Raw genomic sequence first — 17478 nt, 5'->3', positions numbered from 1 at the left:
CAGCTGCAAGCGTTCTTTTATACATGAAATGTTCATGGAGCAGAACAACAGCCCTGAAGCATAAACTATTCAGGAAGACAAGCGTTGACAGAATCCCAGCGTGTCTGCAGGTAGAAATACAAGGGCAAGAATCCAACAATCAATTGCAGAACAGTCCAAAAGAACAATAACACCTACATGTAATGTGTCCTAGTATGTCTCGTTAAATTGTTTCTTTTTGGCATAAGAAACCTGTAGGGTTCTAAAAATAATCTTTCGCTCTAACGGCTTAGGAATATAACTTGTAGGTGACGTCGGAGGCAAAAATTAAAAAAAGACAAAACCTTTAACATTTGTACGCATGAACAAACTGCATGCTCAAAAAGTCAACATTTCTGACTGATTATTTCCTGCATCCGAGTGGAAATGGGGGGGAAAATGGAATTACATGAAAACAAAGAGCCCACTTCAAAGTAAATGAAGCATTTAGTTGTAGCTGTAATATTTAAAAATGTACCAATATAAAAAATTCAGCATTGTGGTATTGATGTCATGCTGTTGTGGAAATTTCAGGAACATGTTGCATAACAGGAAAATTGTGAAAACTACAGCCTTTCTTATTGCTGTATCAAACATGAATATTTCGCTACTATTGGTTCTTTTGAAAAAGCCACAAACAGCTCTAGAGTCACAGCTTGTAGAACCTGGTTTTTATTACATGTTTACTCCTTAATCACAAGATTAGGATGTAAACATATGAATGATGAGTGACCAGAGGGGTTTCTTCTATCACTTATATATATTCTATCACTAAGCACCAAACTATTGAACCATTTAAACACAATAGTTTTAAACTTGTTTAAAGTATTGAGCTGACTGCAGGTTTGCTGTCTCAAACTGACGTCCCAGTAGGGCTGGGCCTTTATCGTATTGTTTCATATCATTATCGTGAAACGTTTCTTATCATGATAAGAAATTGGATTCATCCTGACAACAATAACTGGTGGTGTCTGAAAACTCCAAAACTGCCAATAATGTCAGGATTGTTTATTTTAGCTTTTTCTCCATTATTGATTTATTGAGCGCATTAACAAGTATCAATAAATTCAATAATATAATTAAATGCAGTTAGTGTGTGCAGTTTGGTAAATAAAAAAAAACTCCTCCTGATGAAACATAATTTTGAATTTTGCTTCAATATGTTACATTTTTAAATGTTTTTTAAGGACAGTATTTTGCTTAATTAGCTACAATTGGCATGCAGTCACAGCCACACAGTTACCTGAAAGAGACTGCAAGAAGCTGTAAATAGTGTTTTATCATCACTTTTATCATTATCACACATTACTATAATAGATCATGATAACATTTTAAGTCTATATTGCCCACCCCTACGTCCCACTGCTCTGTGCTTCAGGATGATGCAAATACAGCCCTGTGCAAATGTTGCACTGCCAAGCTGCTGTGTCTGCACTAAATATTTTAACTCTCTGGACTGCATATGCGTTTTTCCTCCACTGACTTACTTCAAGTTGTCCAATTTTATATATTGTGTTTATTAAATTTCTGACATTCTGCTAATGGAATAGGATGCATTTATTTTCTGAAAGACTCGAAACTAGATGGTGCTGCATAATAAGCAATAAAGAGAATCTTACTTTATGTTTTGAATCATCCCCTTTGTGTCACGGTCTGCACAGTTTTTGGTTTTTGTCCTAGCATTTCAGCATCTTTAGATTATATTTTATATTTTCTTAGTTGTCCTAGTTATTTTCCTAACATCGAGGTTTTCCCCTGGTCATTCCTGTGTTTCTTATTAGATGAGCGTTGTTTCAGGTCTCTTCTGTACAGTCTTTAGTTTCTCCCCTGTGTGTAGTTATCCTTAGTGACATTTATTCTCTTCCTTGTTCCCCTGTTGCTCTCTCTCGCCCCCTGTTGCCACTTGCTGTCTCTCCTCAGATTTTCCTCCAGCTCCTTCTCCACACCTGCCATCAGTCAGTCAATCAACCCCTGCCATTGTTCCAGCTCTCATCTTCCCAGTATTTAAGCTCCTCTCATTCTTTCCACTCACTCCTGTCAGTTTGCCCAATTGCTTCCTTGTTTGCCTCTATGTTTTCTTCTTGCTCTGGCTCCTGCATCCTCCAGTGTTTTTTGTGAGTTTTGATTTCCATTAAATCCACCCATAACTACTCGCTGCCTCTGCCTCTCTGCATTTGGGTTCTACAACAACCGCTACAAATTATGAAACTGCGATGAACTGGCCCAATGAAGTTGGGCACAAGCTCCCCAGTATGGATGGAAGGATGTTTTGAATGACTCTTATTTCTTTATTTTAAGCATCCACGGACATGTATTACTCTGGAAAACAACTTTAAAGAATAATTATTCAGTTTTGAGAGAGCACGTTAAAGTTCTTCTTTAGACTGAAAGCTTTTTCACTTTTTGTCTCAACAGGACATAATCATAAATTATGTTGGTTGCATTTAGAATCTTGCCACTCCTCAGAAAACTTTTCAGAGACACCTGTGCTACAGCATGTGAGAAGAAATCTAAGGCTTAGGGGGAAAAAATCCAGCAAACATGGATTACAGGACCTAAGAGAGGCAATACTCCTCAGTTAATCATCAACTAAATGGCAAGTTTGTCAAACTGTGCTTTCTTTTCATAGATTTAATGCAGCAAAGGTAGCTGGACACAAACTGCCTCCAAGCCAAGTTAATATTTGGTCTTTACTACGCTGCTTGTTGTGCATATGTTGTGGATCTCCATTTCTAGGACCTTTGCACTGACTCCCCATCTAGTCAATCTAAGGTTCTGTAGACTCTGTTTAAGGCCCTAAATGGGCAATCCATTCATATGTACTGTAACTCACCTCATCAATTTCCATCTACCGTATAGTCTCTCAGATATACAGAACAACTTCTCCTAGATGTTCTTGGATCACATCTTGAGCAAGAAAGGCACAGAGCCTTCTCAGCTGCTGCAACACGTCTCTGGATAGTAAAAGGGCTTCTTTCATCATACTGTTTGTTGACGTAAGACTTTAGCTTCAGCTCTATGTTTTCTAATTGGAAATGTTTTCAGCTGTACACCACTTTGTACAAACTACTTTAACACCTCACAAGAGCAATCAACAAACCCGTGCGTGACAGCATTTGTTGTTCAGCTGGATGTGACGCGAGATATTCATCCATATGAATCCAGGCCAGCAGGTGATTATTAGATTTTGTTCTTACAAAAATGTATTTCAGAGAATCTCCTGCCGCCGAAAGAGACCAACCACAGCCACATCTGCTCATGCTGCCGGATGGGCTGTGGAGGAAGGGGATTTGGAGAAGTGGCGGATTCATTTGCTCATCGTCTGGCTTCAAAACACACCTCCCAGTGTTTCTATGGCAACAGGAAGCAATCTGCTCTGTCGGCGGCAGAAGCGTATTCCTTATGGAGCTCTGACTCCTTCTGTTCAACCAGAATCGATTTTTTTCCAATTGGGCGTGCAGCCTCCTGGTCATCTGTGTTTGCGCCGTAAAAGTTTGACTGTGTTTGACGAGTTTCGCAGAGGGCCAGAGAAAAGCCGAAAAGAGACACAGAGAGAAAAAGAGAGAAGGAGAGAGGTTTTGGAGTTTAAAGACAGCAAATAATCACATATGAGCTGTCTTACTTCAATCTGGTCAAACTTCGTTCAAGGACACATCCATAAAACGGGGATGGAAAGCGCAGGACGAGAAGAAAACATCCATCTGCTGCTTGTCATTATCTAAATGGCAGCTCACTTTCACCCCGCCAAGAGGGAAAGAAAAGACAAATGGAAAGCCAAAGTAGAAAACAAGACACTGACATTGTTGCAGCACTAATGGATTGTGGTTTGATCCTTTGCTGACCTTGTAATTCCCTCAAAGCCTTATTAGCTCAGTAAGTTGCAAAACAGAAAGAAATAATCCAGATCCCGATCTGTCGTGGACTGTTCTTGATTTGCGTTTCAAGGATGAATTCATATTTAAACAGCGTCCCTCTGTGTATCTCAAGCTGTTCACATGTCGGTGGCTGCAGAAATACGATGGTTAAAACAACGCAGGTTCCTAACTCACTCTTGAGAGCAGGATTTCAGTTCCATCTCAGTTGTTCTCCCTAATGCTACTTTACATGAGTTACTTTGAAATCACCGACAGGAGAGATGGGCTGTAAACAGCTAATTTATGGTAGAAAACATCTGGCACATATGTACCATACCATTTATTTCTTATGATGTCAACATCATTTGTGAAACCTTGTTGCAGTTGCTTCTAAAATTATTCAACCCTTGCAAATTAGGGCCCTGTTTACATGACCTATCCTGGCAAAAACAAAACTTTTGGTGGTATTTGTACTGTTAATTTACATGCCAAAGGCAAATGTTTTCTCTGACAACGGTGTGGTTTTAAAACGGGCTCCAGAATGAAATGGTTTCAAAACTTTCCTGTTTCTGTTGTGGTGTAAACAGGAAAAACTGAACTTTTCTTCCTGGGAATCCCTGACTCGTGTGCATTATGACAAAAATCAGTAAAAATTAATGCACACAGGCACAACATTTTAAAAACCACAGAGGAAGAAAAAAGTGTCGGGTAGCAGAGTACTGTTTTGAGTGCCGACTCTTCAGAATGTAATCACGGCTAAATTTAAAAGTCACTCGCCTTAAACAACAGTGTAACTTCATCGTCAGGATATCCTTATTCTCTGCTATCTAAAACGTTTATTAGTTGCGTTGGTGGCCTTTAGGCAGTAGCATTGCGAGTGTTGAGTTTCAAATAGCATAGCACCACAAATGGTGCAGCGTGGGAATTACACCGTTTCCAAGGTTATGCTGTTGCTTTGTCACATTTTCATGTAAAAGTTAGAAGAAATGGAACAAAAGTCCCATTTTCAATGGATCATGTAAACAGGATCTTGGTTTTCTGGCAAAATTCTAAATTGTTCAGATTCTTGATAAAAGCAAATTACACATTAAAAATTCAATTAAGCAAATAAAATTAATAATACACAAATGTGATAAAAATTCAACACTAAATCTGACTTTCCATCTCTACAACACACTCAAAATTATTCAAACCCTGAAATATAATTCTTCATATGAGCAAACATTTGCAAACCAGTTGTGATCTCAGGGACCAGCCAAGGGCTTCATTAGGTGCACCAGGTGTGCTTGACATAAAACACTTGAAATACTGCAAATGTTGACCGAATTTTATTGCATGTTGGAAGAATGACTAAATCAGGAATATTGTCCAAAAGGTTCAGAGAAGTGCCTTGCACAAACGAACAAAAGGGTACAAAAAAATTGTAAAGGCAGTGTTACCTGAGATCCAGCTAAAATTAAAGTTCTCAAGTTTAAACTTAAATCAACAGTGTTTACAATATATCACCTGGTGGCTGAAAGAAGGAGCGTTCACCAGACCCCATAGGAGGCAGGTGTTCAAAAACCTTTGTCCATCTGCAGCAACACTTGACATAATCAGCCCAAATTAAGGCACAGACCAAATGTTGAATGGCTCCGTGCCTAAATCCCAACATATACATCACTACCGAACCATAAGAACAAAAAACTCAAAACTATATAATTAGACCAAAGACCTTTTGGGATTCGGTTTTATGGAGCAATGAATCCAAACTGGAACTCGTTGGACCTATGGCCCTGTGAATATCTGGTGGAGGAAGAAAGAAGCACATAATGAAAAGTGCACTATAGCCATATAGCAAAGATTAACAGTGGCTTAGCACTGGACTAACTAAAAGTATCACTGAGGATCAAGAAAAATGTCATGCTAATAGTGAGGAGGCTAAAAGTTGGCCGTCAGTGGACCTTCAAATAGGACAATGCTTTCTAAACATGTTCCAGAGTCTACCAAGACTTGGTTAAAGAGGATGTCCTGCAAGATGCTAGAGTGTCCACCATAATAGCCTGACTCTATTGAAAATATCTGATGAGATTTGAAACAGCTGCAGGCAAACCCAAAGACATCAACGTCAAACCATGTGAACGGCTCTGACAAATGAGGAGTGGTATGGGATTCTTGAAGAACGCTGCATGAAGCTGGTGTCTGTATCACATGTGCAGCGGGTCTTAACAACAAAAGGCTGTTCTGTTTATGACCAAAGACGCTTGTCATAAAGGGGTTGAATAATTTTGAGACGGCAGTAGACATTAAGAGAAACATTCTGCATTTAATCTGGATACATGCCTTGTAATATTGATGTGGGGTTAATCAAATTGTTCTGTTTGATTTGTTTACAAACAGCTGCTAATTTGTAAAAATGTTGGCAGTAAACCTAATTTGCAGTGAACGATAAAGAACTAAGCACTGTTGTGTTTCAGGAAACAATGAGAGCAGACTCCCAATTTAGGATGGAGATAAATTACGCAATATGTCGATACAATGAAACAGTTATGTAACATCAGTAGCTGAAAGATAAGTAAATAAGCACATAATTCTCTTCCACGTTTGCACTTTACAGCCAGATGGAATTAAGCCTTTATTTGACAATCTCCAAACCTTCTGCCTGACCACTCCTCACTGACTCCACGAGATCAACAGTGTGAGCATGGAGTAAGCATGAGACCAGAAAACTACGTTCTTTCCTTCTCACATAATCCTCTGCATACTCCCGGATCACCATCTAGCTTTAAAGCGTCCCTCCATGGACAGTTCTCCAAATCCATTTTCCTGCCATCCCTCCATTTCCCCTACCAGTCTAATTTCCTTACATTTCTACCAATAGGGAGCTTCACCAACATTATCAAACACAAATGTCAGCTTTCCATATAAATTTCCACCCTTTGCATCAAGCTGAAATTGATTCTGCAGAGGAAAGATACCATCAGAACATTAAGTGATTTTTTTTGTGTGTGTGTGTTTTTTTTAAAGCAACAACTTTCTTGGATGCAGGAGAAAAGCCAAGAAGCTGAGATGGAATCTTGACTTTTCTTTTTTCAAATGTTCAAATTGTAAATTAATTCCACCAAAAACAAGGCTGTTTGTGTGTTAAATCACTGTCGATTCAAATGAAGGAGTAAACAATGTGAACATAATGCAGCCCCTTTTATTAAATACTGGAATTTTCCCCATCCTGTGCGTAAAATCGTGAATTGTGAAGCTGAGCAGAGAGAAGCATGTGGCTATGCGCTGCTTATTTAAACGCATTTGCCAACTATCTGTGGGCTTTCCTCAGACTTTCGTGCGTTAAAAACACAGAATCCAACAGCCTCTGGTGCATCTTGTTTTTATTCAGCTCTAACACGAGAGTAATAAGATTTCCTAATTTAGTTATTGCGCCCTGGATCAAAGCGGCGCATCAAGAAATAATATATATTTTTTTTTAATTTGCAAAACAATAAAAGAAACTCGTACGGTGTTTTATTCTGTCTTGCTTTTGCTTGTCTCCTTTTGCGCGCCGAAGCACTAATTTGAGGAGAGGTTGGACGCATTTTACGCACTAACTGCAGCCCAGCTGGAAGCTGCCCATTTATTAAACACACGCACACACACATGCCCACACCTTGTTGTCCAGCAGCAACAGGTTTGTAGAGTTTCAAAGCGTCCGCAAATCTAATAAATCTGCACACAAAAAAAAAGCCAGGACGGCGCGTCTTAGATCTGTTTGTTTCTCTTTTAAAAATGCTCTTACCTTACAATGATGTACATAACCAGCACGTTCCCCACCAGTCCCACCATGCAAACTATGGAGTAAAGCGCGGTGATGATGATCGCGATGATGACCGGGTTGGCGTCCTCGTCCAGGTTGCTGGTGGCCAGTCCGCCGTCGCTGCCGCATCGCGTCTCCGAGGAGCTGCTGCTGTTGTCGGTGAAGTTCCGACAGAAGCTGCTGTTCTGGCCGACGAAAGGGAGCTGGCCCCGGAGGTCTGAGCTGTTGGCGGCGGCGTACTCCATGGTCCTCGCCTGTTTTAACGCAACAAGAGGTCTTCAAGAGGTGCCCGTCAGCCGACTCGGTGCCTGGGTGTTTGTGCCGAGTGGTGCGCTTCACAGGCAGGACGAGTCTGAGCCGCGCGGCGCCGTGCAGGAGAATGTGCTGCGGAGGTGTTGGAGTGAGGGTGAGTTTACTAACGACCCTCTCGCAGGACTGTAATCCCGCGTGGGGGCAGATAAAAAAAAGCGTGAAAATGAATTAATTTCCGCTCCTTCCTATTCCTTTCAAGTGCTGCGTGTCTCCTTACCACCCTCTGCCTCTAACCACCAGTTCCCTCTTTTAGCTCACATATCAGTACTTTATTAGTTCCCCCTCTCTTTTCCTGTGCATATTTTTTTCCTTCCTTCTCTCCTTTCCTTCACGGATGGTCTAATTCCCCCTCTTTCCTTGTATAGATTTGACCTTTTTTCTCCAATCCTTCCCTTTCTGCATTTGCATCCATCCGCCAGTCATCCTATTTTGAGGTAGTTTTCCTTTGCATCAATAAATTAGAATATATTCAAAAACTTATTTTACTTGCCTAATTCAGTTCAAAATGTGAAACTCCTTATGTAGATTCAGGACACACAAACCAGTGTATGGCATACTTAGATTTCAGTTTTGATATTTATGGCTTACAGCTAATAATTACCCCAAATTCAGCTTCTCTATGAATAGATTTTATTGCAAGAAGCCAATAAAAAAAAAAAAAAAAAAAAAAAAAAAAATACAATATGCAATAAATACAGAAATTGCTCCCTTTGGGTCTCCTTTAATGCATTACTGCAGTAATTCTGTTATCAATTACTGCATTAATGCAGTGTGCCATGGAAGTGATTTGCCTGTAACACTTTTGACATGTTAGGAAACCCAGGTTGCTTCAATATTGGTTTGATGCTCATCATTTTGTCCAGCAGCAACATAAGTGTCACAATCCAGGTATGTGTCTGGGTTTTGTATGAGTGAGTCTCCTTGAGCAGAGGGTTGCTGCTGGAGGGTGTGGCTGGCCTGCTGCAGATTTGTGTACCTCTCTGTGATCTCCATCATTAATGGCTGAGAATTTAAGATTCTGCAGGATGACTCCACTTCGCCTAATAATCAAACCAGTGGGTATAGTCAAGCCACCATTTATTCTATTTCCTAGAGTCTCTTGTTCATTCTGAGGAAGTCTTTATTCTTGCTTGAATAATCATCTTAAATAATCTTTCAGATCTCTGCCTCCAGGTTCGAGTTGCCGTATCTTCATTTAAAACAATTGAAGATCCCTCTCAAAACTGTTCACCTCCTGAATCGAACCCACCATAGCTAATCCCTCTCACTTTGCCCTCCTCAGATGTCATCTGCCTACCTCAAACTCACATATTGACTACTGGACTCATTCCATTTCCTACTAAACTATTGGGCTCTTCACTACCTCCCTGACGCCATCCTCCAATTCGACACCTGTAAGCCACCTCATTCCTGTTCTTCCTATAAATGGATATTCATCCCTGTTACCTATTACCAGACCTAACTCCTCTTCCAGACATTATTGATCTCCGGATCCAGAAAACCCTGTTCAGTTGCACTTCTGTCTCCTTAATTGCTATAATAAATTTCCTTTGCATTTATTCTCCAGTTCTCGCATTTGATTCTGCATGTGGGTCAACAGTATACCTCCGGCCATGACAATAAGAGCTCCAAGGTGTCTTACAAACCTTAAAAGCATGATGTGTTTTAAAATGTATTTCTTTATGGCTCTTCTAGACTATGGAAACTTCTAACTGGACCACAAGCAGCTTGAATTCTGAACCTCTTCCTTCCCCCAGACTCTGGGAACTTGATTTACAAATCAAATGTAAAATGTATTTTAATCTGAAAAGAGGACTTACCATAATTATTTTTAGTCCATGGGAGGCCAACACACTGTTTGGGAGTTGGTCATAATTGTGTTTGGTATATGCCACAAAAATAAACCACTGGGAATGAGTTTACTTACACGCTCATCCACTGTCATAATAATAACAACCCAGTATTATATTTTAAACAATATTAAACCTGATCTCATGCTATGCTATGCAGACACCTTGTCTGCGCTGGTGAAAATTTGCTTACGGCTTCCACATACTCGAGCGTACTGTGCACATACTGTGAGCCGCACGGACTCGGCGTGATGGTTTTACCCTTCATAGCCGAGCATACCTATTGCCTGCATTTCTTGTGACAAATTCCTAAATTTCCCACACTTTCTGCCAGTGGGACAAAGTGGGGGAATGGATAGTAGCATGTTTGATTATCTAGTTCAGCACCTATAGCTGTTTGCTCTTCAGCAGGCACCGCACACCTGTCAGTGCTGCACAGAGTGAGGCTGCGACACTGCGGGCCCATGTGACTGCCTGCTTGGAGCAGCTCAGTGTATCAAGCTCGGTGTCACATATACATATATACACACATATATATATGTCACATATATAACAGTTAGATGCGAAGACATCTTCCCGTCGAGAGTGTGACTCCACGTACACAGTCGTAAAATTGAACTTTCGAACATCCGCCTAGAATATTGACTATCTGCCATCACAATGCAGTCCCACCTATTCGCTGAGAAATTAAGATAATGATTTGACCTCTTGAGGGCACTGATTGACTGTTTAAAGTAAATAAAACCTTCCACCCAGGGCGAATGGGTGAACAGGTTTGGTGTTGTTGGTAATGAGGATTCTCCGAAATGCACGTCAACTCAGCATTGGGAAAGAAAGTGTTTTATTCACACCACCATATATGACAAGAAGCAGTATGAAAGCAGCTTGAATGAGAACAAAAACTTTGAACGCTGAATACATCTGGCCAGAGCAACTTTGAATTACAAACCTCAACAAAAGACTGTCCGTTTTATGAGCTGTCTTAAACAGCTTTATTTTGCAAAAGCCTCTTTTGCAGAATAGAACAGATATACTGTATGTTTTAACGTTATCTTTGGTAGAAGACCTTCACATTTGACATGAGAAAGTCACTTTTATGCGCTGTAATCTAGCGGTGTTTGGTGCACCATCTAATGCAGAAGGTTTAAATGTTCATAAAATCTCATTGACTTAAACCGCCCTGACATTTTTGAGTTTGGAATCGATTTTAGATGATATCCATGTTTTTTTTTTTTCTGGTTCGCTCTATCAATAATTTCTGTTTCCTCAGACTGAAGAAATCTTTAGAGCTATCTGCTAGAGGAGAAATTGCTTTTGCTCTTAAGCTTTGTAACTAAATATCACGTTTAAAACTCAGAGCTGTCCTTTAAACAAAAGATTAGTCCATCCTGCCCAGCAGATTACCATCAACAAGAGTCTGTCCATCCATCAAGCTGTGGACACAATAAATGAGGGACTTCAGAGAGATGACACTTGTTTGTTACAAGGCATTTAAATAGCTCAGTCAGAATGACTAGTTTTTGTATCAAGTTGTCCTTTACATCGACATAGTTTGGCATGTAATACTGTTTTTGCAGTTTTATCCAGACCTTGAGATACATTTTTCTTGATGTAATGCCTCCTTTCTAATCAAATAGGTTTTACCCACAAACTTCTTTTCCTTCACCTTTTTATTGCTTATTTCTTTATTTTGTATATATTTGAACTATTCATTTTATTAAATTTAATATTTGACACAGTGTGAGAAATGTGACAGCGCATATTGCTACATAGCAGAATAATTAAAATACCTGTAGCCTACATGTGAAACCTATTTGGAAAGTTGGGGAAACAAGAAACATGACAACGGCATGTTATTTGAATGACAATGAGGACAGTAATGGATGAGTCCAGGGATTATTTGACACATACAGCCTCTGTATAAATCCTGCTACTTCCAATTTCATTTCTCTATACAACTGCTCAAAAATATAGGGAACACTAAAATAACACATCTTTGATCTGAAATCTAAATTATTAAAATATTTTGTTCTTTACATAGTTGAGTGTGCTGAAAACAAAATCACACAAAAATTATCAATTTAAATCAAATGTATTAACCCATGGAGGTCTGGATTTGGAGCCTCACTCAAATGTAAAGTAGACAAACACTACAGGAGGATCCAGCTTTGATGTAATGTCCTTAAAACTAGTCAGAATGAGGCTCAGTAGCGTGTGTGGCCTCCACCTGCCTGTATGACCTCCCTATAACACCTGGACAGCTCCTGATGAGGTGGAGGATGGTCTCCTGAGGATCTCCTCCCAGACCTGGACTAAGCCATCCTCCACCTCCTGGACGCTCTGATGCAACGTGGCGTTGGTGGATGGAGCGAGACATGATGTCCCAGATGTGCTCAATAGGACTCAGGTCTGGGGAACAGGTGGACCGGTCCACAACATCAATGTCTTCGTCTAAAGGAACTGCTGACACACTCCAGCCACATGAGGTCTAGCGTTGTCTGACATTAGGAGGAACCCAGGGCCGACCACACCAGCATGTGGTCTCACTGTGGGTCTGAGGATCTCATCTCTGTACCTCATGGCAGTCAGACTACCTCTGGTAGCTCATGGAGGGATGTGTGGTCCCCAAAGAAATGCCCCCCCCCCCACACACACACACACACACCATTACTGACCCACTCCATGCTGGAGGATGTTGCAGGCAGCAGAAGGTTCTCCATGGCGCCTCCAGACTCTGTCACATCTGTCTCATGTGCTCAACCTGCTTTCATCTGTGAAGAGCACAGGGCGCCAGTGGCCAATCTGCCAATCTCGGTGTTCTCTGACAAATGCCAAACGTCCTGCATGGTGTTCGGCTGTAAGCATAACCCCACCTGTGGAGGTCAGGCCCTCATACCTCCCTCATGGAGTCTGTTTCTGATCGTCTGAGCAGACACAGGCACATCTGTGGCCTGCTGGAGGTCATTCTGCAGAGCTCTGGCAGTGCTCCTCCTCTTCCTCCTTGCACAAAGGTGGAGGTAGCGGTCTTGCTGCAGGGTGGTTGTCCTCCTACAGCCTCCTCCATGTCTCCTGATGTACTGGCCTGTCTCCTGGTAGAGCCTCCATGCTCTGGACACTACGCTGACAGACAGCAAACCTTCTTCTCACAGCTGGCATTGATGTACCATCCTGGATGAGCTGCACTACCTGAGCCACTTGTGTGGGTTGTAGACTCCGTCTCATGCTACCACTAGAGTGAAAACCCCGCCAGGCAGCATTTAGTAGGGACCAAAGCATCAGGCAGAAAGCAGAGGAACTGAAAGAAGTGGTCTGTGGTCACCACCTGCAGAACCTCTCCTTTATTGGGGGGGGGGGTCCTGCTAACTGCCTCTAGTTTCCACCTGGTGTCTATTCCATCTGAACAACAGCAGTGAAACTGATTGTCAGTCAGTGTAGCTGACTTTGGTTTCACACAAGTGTCACTGACTTGGAGTGACGACTTGGAGAGTGTTGTTTAAGTGTTCCCCTTATTTATTTTAGTAGTATATTATGATAACAGAGCTAGGCAAAGGAATGACAGTAATCAAGTAGGAATTGTATTTAATGTCTCTGCTTACAGTATCAAAGCAGCTTTAAAAAGACAAACAGAATTAACTAAACTAGCTTGATGGAAACATTTTAGCATAAATAATCACTATAGTCTTTCACAAATATGGTCTGTAAATTGCTTTTAACAGTTGCTTTCACTGAAATAAATACCTTTAATATCAGCCTAAAACAGAGGCAGGAATGTATCCATCCATCCATCCATCCATCCATCCATCCATCCATCCATCCATCCATCCATCCATCCATCCATCCATCCATCCATCCATCCATCCATCCATCCATCCATCCATCCGACAGTAAATCATTTTCAACAAATTAGAAAATGTGTTCCAATGAGGCTCATTTGTCAGATTAAAAGTACCTTTCAAAATTAAACTTTAAGCCGGTATTAAACATACATTTTATGAAGGCCACATTTCTATTTAATTTTTTTATTGGTTTGATTTAATATTCTAATTTAAATGGTGTGTTTTCATTAGCTATAAGCAGAGAAATCCTCATAATTCACATAAAGGCTTTGAAGCGTGTGTGTGTGTGTGTGTGTGTGTGTGTGTGTGTGTGAAGTCTCAAATCATGACTCGTGATCCCTACAACCCTCTTCAGCATCCTTTTTTATCATACAATGGATTTCGTCTTTAGTTTTTCACATCTAAGAGGTGCAATGAAAAAGTCTTTACTCATCTAACAATTTTTTTTTAGATTTGTCTCATTTAATCAGTTGGCACAAGCAACACTTTCTGTCTTTTTTCTTAAGATTGTTGCCTGCTTCTCCAAGTTGCAGTTGTGGTGACCAATCTGAGGTAATTTTTATTATTAAAGGAGCAAAAAGTAATAATGACACCTGGGCCCCGTTTCAGAAAGCTGGGCTAGTGAATATCCATTGTAAGTTCTGGGGTAAATTCCTGCATGCCCTGGCTTTTCTGTTTCAGAAAGCTCAGAAGCCGTTACTCTGAGTCAAGTTATGACAACAAATTACTCCATGAAACAACCCTGCTACTGAGCAGAGTTGTTTGAGCTAACCTTGAGTTTTTCCTACTTCTAAACTGGGATCTGAACAAGGAAGTGTTGTAAAAGGCCTGTCTTTTTCTGCATGAGCATGTATGCTGGAGCATAAATACACCACAGAAATCTCTGTCAAGAGGCTGATCAGACCACGATTAAATGTCTTATAATTTCTGGACTAATTTATTTCCAAGCATTCGACCGTTTTCCCCCGCTGTCAATGATTTATCTCAATATTCTCAGCAGCACATCCGTTTTCTAACGAGGGGACGCTCTCAGTTCTGAAGAATTTCTCTGTGCTGCTCTTTGTTTTTATGCTAACAGCAGCTTTTTCATAACGTAGGTGATGCAGAAAATCTTTCAGAGGCAGCTGTATGTCGCGCTGTCAGGAATGTCGCTGTTGCACTCAGTTATAGTAGAGTTTAATGTTGTTCCATAATCAAAGACCACAAGATTAAAAAAAATAACTACACAGAATGAAAGCAATAATTTATTCTGTATCAAATTTTGGGACTTCCAGCTCTAATTTTCCATTCATATATTTTAGTCTCTATTGATATATTTCTCCAAATTCTTGGCAAAAAGATGAATGAACATATCAGTTATTTCAATAACTCACTATCCCATCATTAATGGAAAAATATTGAATACAGCCAATTAATGCTTTAGTTGATTAAGATTAAACATAAGAATAACTGATAACTGGACCTTACCTGATTAAACTTTTCATGTCTGTCGAGTTGCACCTAGACGTGCACATTTGACGTCCTTAGCTGAGAGATTTCAGAAAGTCTATAGAAATGTTAAAAATAAATTCCAGTGCATTACTTAAACAGGAGAAACGTTTTTTTCCCCCCATAAGCAAATGTAATTCTGCATCTTACTATTTTCCATGTTGAATCATAAATTAAAAACTGCTGCAGAGTTATAAACTATTCTTCTTTTTTGTTTTTTCAAAGACATATCCTGGTGTCTGGCAGACAGATCAAGACAGCCTCCCCTGAAGGTGTATCCACAGACTGTGCAGGGGGATGGAAAAGGAGCATCCAGCTGCTTGTGACTCAGGTGGTGGTTGGAGTACTCACAAAGCCGTGACTCTGCATACCGTTTCGCATGTATACAGTTTAGCTTGCCCAACACATCCGACACTGCCTTTACTGCACAAGGAAGCTACTCCAATAAAAATGTATGTCAAATCAGAATAGGGAAATGTCAAAACTGAAGGTTCACAAAGCAAGGGGGAATTTTTAGAAAATATTGAACTGATTGCAAGATAAAGTCCAGAAACTAAAAAAGAAAAATATATAAATTTCATGCTATACCAAATACATCAGTAAAAATTCAAAATAAAATTTCTAAATGCTTGTCAGATATGGTCCAGGAAAGCAAGGCTTTTACGGTCATCGCAGATTAAACAACAGATCTAAAGGAAACTAAGCAAAGCTCATTACTACAAATGCTATTTTTATGGCGCATTTAATACAAACTGTTTAGAGTCCCGAACAAACAGTTAATGCGCTGCAGCCAGACTCGGTAAAAAGAAAAATATCACGGTGCCTTTAAAATATGGTCTGTATAGTTATTAGTCAAAGCTATTCTTAGTCACATTTAGTAGGTCAACATTATGACGGGGCGGCAGTGATGTCAGGGCAATGCGCAGAAGTTGCCTGAAGACTCAAAGCACAGGCTAAAGATGTATGGCTAAACTGCAATGCCTACTGCCTAAACCTCTGTATTGTAGCTTCATGTCTGAAGATGAGTTTTTAGCATTGCTCTTCAAACAGCGTGTGCATATCTCTGGCTCTTGTGATCATGAAAAGCTTTCAGTTCAGAGCAACACGTGTAAAGAGGCACCCAGAGACCTACAGAGACTAAGTGGTGTGAGGTGGGTATGTGAGTTCAAGCTTGCAAAACTCTCATGGACAGCCTGCCAGCTTTCTTGTGTCTTATGCAAGAGATAAATGCAGATAAATAGTGGTGAGAAACCAAATAGACTTTTAACTTAATCCATCCTCTGGTAGAGGATTTTGTAGGACTGTCTATTTGGATCTGGTTTTATTTTTTTGGCAGCACACTTCGAAGACCAGTAGTGCACAGTTTAATTGGGGCTGTGGAGAAAATGAGATAGACAGGGAGCTCCAAACTTAGTGGGTATCTGGTAGAATCCACTGCTGGTCAGCACTGAAAGGTGGCAAAGAAAAGTCCAAGATTAATGTATGTTACTTGTCCTGAATTGTTTTACTGTATAACGTAGAGCTGTTTTAGCAAACACCACTGTTATACAATCATGGGTATCCCAAGACCTAATCCCAAGGCTGAACATTTTTAGTAAGAGGAAATTGTTTTGAATTTTAACATTGTGATAACGACCTAAAATACAAGCTATCCAAGGCAACAAAGGACAATGAGAGAAAAGCACATTGTAGAACTGCATTGTCCATTAAACTGGAAAAACTGTATTGTAAAAAGGGTTTTTTCATCAACTTTTTTCACTTTTGTGAGATAGCTATTGTGTTGCCTTTGCACAGCGTGAGTCATGAGCACAGCTTCTGTGGCCTTAAACTAATAAGAAAAATCCCACTCACGTCATTGAACAATTACATACCTATCAACACTGGGGTGCTTTGAAGGACGAAGGGCTAAGGCTCTATGAACTTGTCTCACTTTATTGAACAGTTCACCCAACACTTTTTACCCAACCAAAATATGTACATATAGCTGTCATAATCCTTGATGCATATAGGTAATATGCAGACACTTCTTCTTCTTCATCTTGTATCTCTAATTTCATGTATTTGATTTATTCAAATGTCTATTCATATGGAGGAAGCATTGGATTTTGTGCCCTTATCTGAAATGCTGCACTGGTCATGTGCTTTCTGCCAGTCATTTGTTGTTTTTTGGTACATTTGTTTCGGCTCTGCTCCACTCGTATCAGTTAATTAGTGGATTAGCTGGTTAAATGCCCCTCAACGATTGCCATAGTATAGATAAAAAGCGCCTGATGGTGTTTTGTATGGAAGTGTTGGAAAAGAGGGGGAAAAATTTACCCTACCGGTCTGCAAACAGT

At 40.3% G+C, this 17478-nt stretch overlaps 1 protein-coding gene and 1 long non-coding RNA gene across 2 annotated transcripts in view; one reads left to right on the top strand and one right to left on the bottom strand.

Annotated features, from left to right (window-relative positions):
- oprm1 (opioid receptor, mu 1) overlaps nucleotides 1–8251 on the bottom strand; it is a 41354-nt gene extending 33103 nt beyond the window's left edge. Inside the window, exon 1 of the mRNA XM_012864951.3 lies at nucleotides 7639–8251. Within this exon, the coding sequence (XP_012720405.1) occupies nucleotides 7639–7901 (263 nt within the window). The 5' untranslated portion in view covers nucleotides 7902–8251. The remainder of the gene's footprint in view (nucleotides 1–7638) is intronic.
- LOC118557161 lies at nucleotides 7994–15568 on the top strand. The gene is made up of 3 exons (XR_004927662.1): nucleotides 7994–8062; nucleotides 9251–9362; nucleotides 15368–15568. It is a non-coding gene; the product is annotated as an uncharacterized LOC118557161 (long non-coding RNA).
- Nucleotides 15569–17478: the final 1910 nt, after the last annotated feature.

The sequence above is a fragment of the Fundulus heteroclitus genome, chromosome 22 (assembly GCF_011125445.2).
Source record: "Fundulus heteroclitus isolate FHET01 chromosome 22, MU-UCD_Fhet_4.1, whole genome shotgun sequence".
Classification (NCBI taxonomy): domain Eukaryota; kingdom Metazoa; phylum Chordata; class Actinopteri; order Cyprinodontiformes; family Fundulidae; genus Fundulus; species Fundulus heteroclitus.
This window is presented reverse-complemented; position numbering and strand designations above follow the sequence as displayed.